The sequence below is a fragment of the Monoraphidium neglectum genome (genome assembly GCF_000611645.1).
Source record: "Monoraphidium neglectum strain SAG 48.87 unplaced genomic scaffold scaffold00740, whole genome shotgun sequence".
In the NCBI taxonomy this organism is placed as follows: Eukaryota; Viridiplantae; Chlorophyta; class Chlorophyceae; order Sphaeropleales; family Selenastraceae; genus Monoraphidium; species Monoraphidium neglectum.
This window is the reverse complement of record NW_014012888.1, coordinates 1-1,631: the sequence shown is the minus strand read 5'-3', so window position 1 is coordinate 1,631 and position 1,631 is coordinate 1. Positions and strand designations below refer to the sequence as shown.

Sequence of the window (1,631 nt, the reverse complement as noted above, 5' to 3'; positions counted from 1 at the left end):
CCCTCCCACACCAAGCCTGCCCCACCAGAGGCTGCCGTCATCCCCTCCGCTCGCCATGACCCCGTCCTCGTTGACAGCCAGCGTGTTGACAATGGCCCTGGGGGTGTGGGGGGTAGGGGCGGCGATAGGGATGCCGCAAAGGCCGCGCGAATAGGGAATGCTGTGCAAGCCCCGGCCTCCCTGCAGGTCGCCTGCAGTAAGGGGACCCTGCTGGGCAGACAGGCTACAGGCAGAAGCAGTGGCCCCCAGCCCGTCACCCAAGGGAGGTGGCAACCCCCAGCCGTTGTGCGCGCCCCACCTCTGCTGGCTCAGCGTGTTGTGCAAAAAGTCACCACCAGGCAGCTGGAGAGGCGCGGAACACAGCGCCAGGTGAATCGGGTCATAAGCAAGTTTTTCAGATGCGCGCACAATTGAGGGGCGGAAGGGCTGCCTGCTCATGCGCGACTGCGATACACCTCTGCTCCGCCAGCTTTAGGCTCAACGCCACACTCTGTCGACCCTCCTGCCTGCGACCTCCCACCAAGTCCCCCCCCCCACCCCTCACCTTGAACTTCTTGATGTTGTCAGCCCCCGCACTGACAAAGGTGTGCTCAGTGGGATGGCCCGCCAGAGCCCTCACACTCTGTTGCAGGCAACGCAGGAGCGCGGTGCAGATCGCACGTTGAAAAGGGCGGCGCACACCTGGAAGGCTACACCCGCGGGAGCTCACCCTCTTCCACCCCCTCCAACCCCCACCACAGAACCACAAAAATTACGTACACTCACATACTACAACACATACCACATGCCAACACACAAAGACGCTCACACGCCCATGGACACGGTACACACACACGCTCTCTTACACTCAAAGGCGCACAATTGCAAACACCAAAAGCGCTGCCCCACCCGTGCCCCTGCCGCACCTCGTCCCTGCAAAACAAACCCCTGCACCCCTCCCTGGCAGCCCTTCCCCCCACCTTTTTGTGGTAGGTGAGTGTAGCCATGGTGGCCCCCTTGCGCAGGTCCCACATCCTGATGGTGGTGTCGTGGCTGCCAGTGATGACCTGGGGGGGAGAGGGGGGGAGGTGCGGGAACGGAAGCGGAGACATCAGGGTGTGAAATAAACAGGGGACATGCACGACGAAAAACCCCAGAGATGTCGACGAGTGACTGGCTGGCTCTGGCGTAGGCTGGGGGCTGATTCGTGTGGAATGGCCAACCTGGGCGCCAACTGATGTCGCCCTGTTGGCGCATATGACAGAACAGTACTCTGTGTGAAGCACCCGGGCTAATGATTGGGCCATTGCATCAGGGGACATCCAATAAGTATTGGATGCCACTATGTTGGCATCCAACAGGTGTTGCGACCTTCCTGGCGTGCCCCTCCCACCTGTGGGTCTGTTGCTTGTGCCAGGATGGCCGCCACCGTGTTGGTGTGGCCCGACAGCGCAAACACCTGGACCTGGGGGGGGGGGGGCAAGGCACAAGGGGGGAAGCGGGTAGAGGGGTCAGCGACACATCCGCGCTGCCACTATTTCAGCAAGGGGCCAGCCCCCGCCTTCTCTTCACGGCCCTGCGTCCCCGCAGCTCCAACGCCCCCAACCCGGAGGGCCCGCGCACCCCCAGCCGCGCAGCGCCCTCCCCGTGAC

General features: G+C 62.9%; 1 protein-coding gene across 1 annotated transcript in view; it reads right to left on the bottom strand.

The window, feature by feature from the left end:
* The window catches only part of MNEG_5080 (pleiotropic regulator 1), a gene marked incomplete at both ends in the record, with an annotated part of 1,901 nt that extends 888 nt beyond the window's left edge, over nucleotides 1-1,013 (bottom strand). Inside the window, 4 exons of the mRNA XM_014046438.1 lie at nucleotides 26-97; nucleotides 299-342; nucleotides 545-622; nucleotides 960-1,013. Coding sequence (XP_013901892.1) covers nucleotides 26-97; nucleotides 299-342; nucleotides 545-622; nucleotides 960-1,013 — 248 coding nt within the window. The remainder of the gene's footprint in view (nucleotides 1-25; nucleotides 98-298; nucleotides 343-544; nucleotides 623-959) is intronic.
* Between the last annotated feature and the right edge of the window lie 618 nt (nucleotides 1,014-1,631).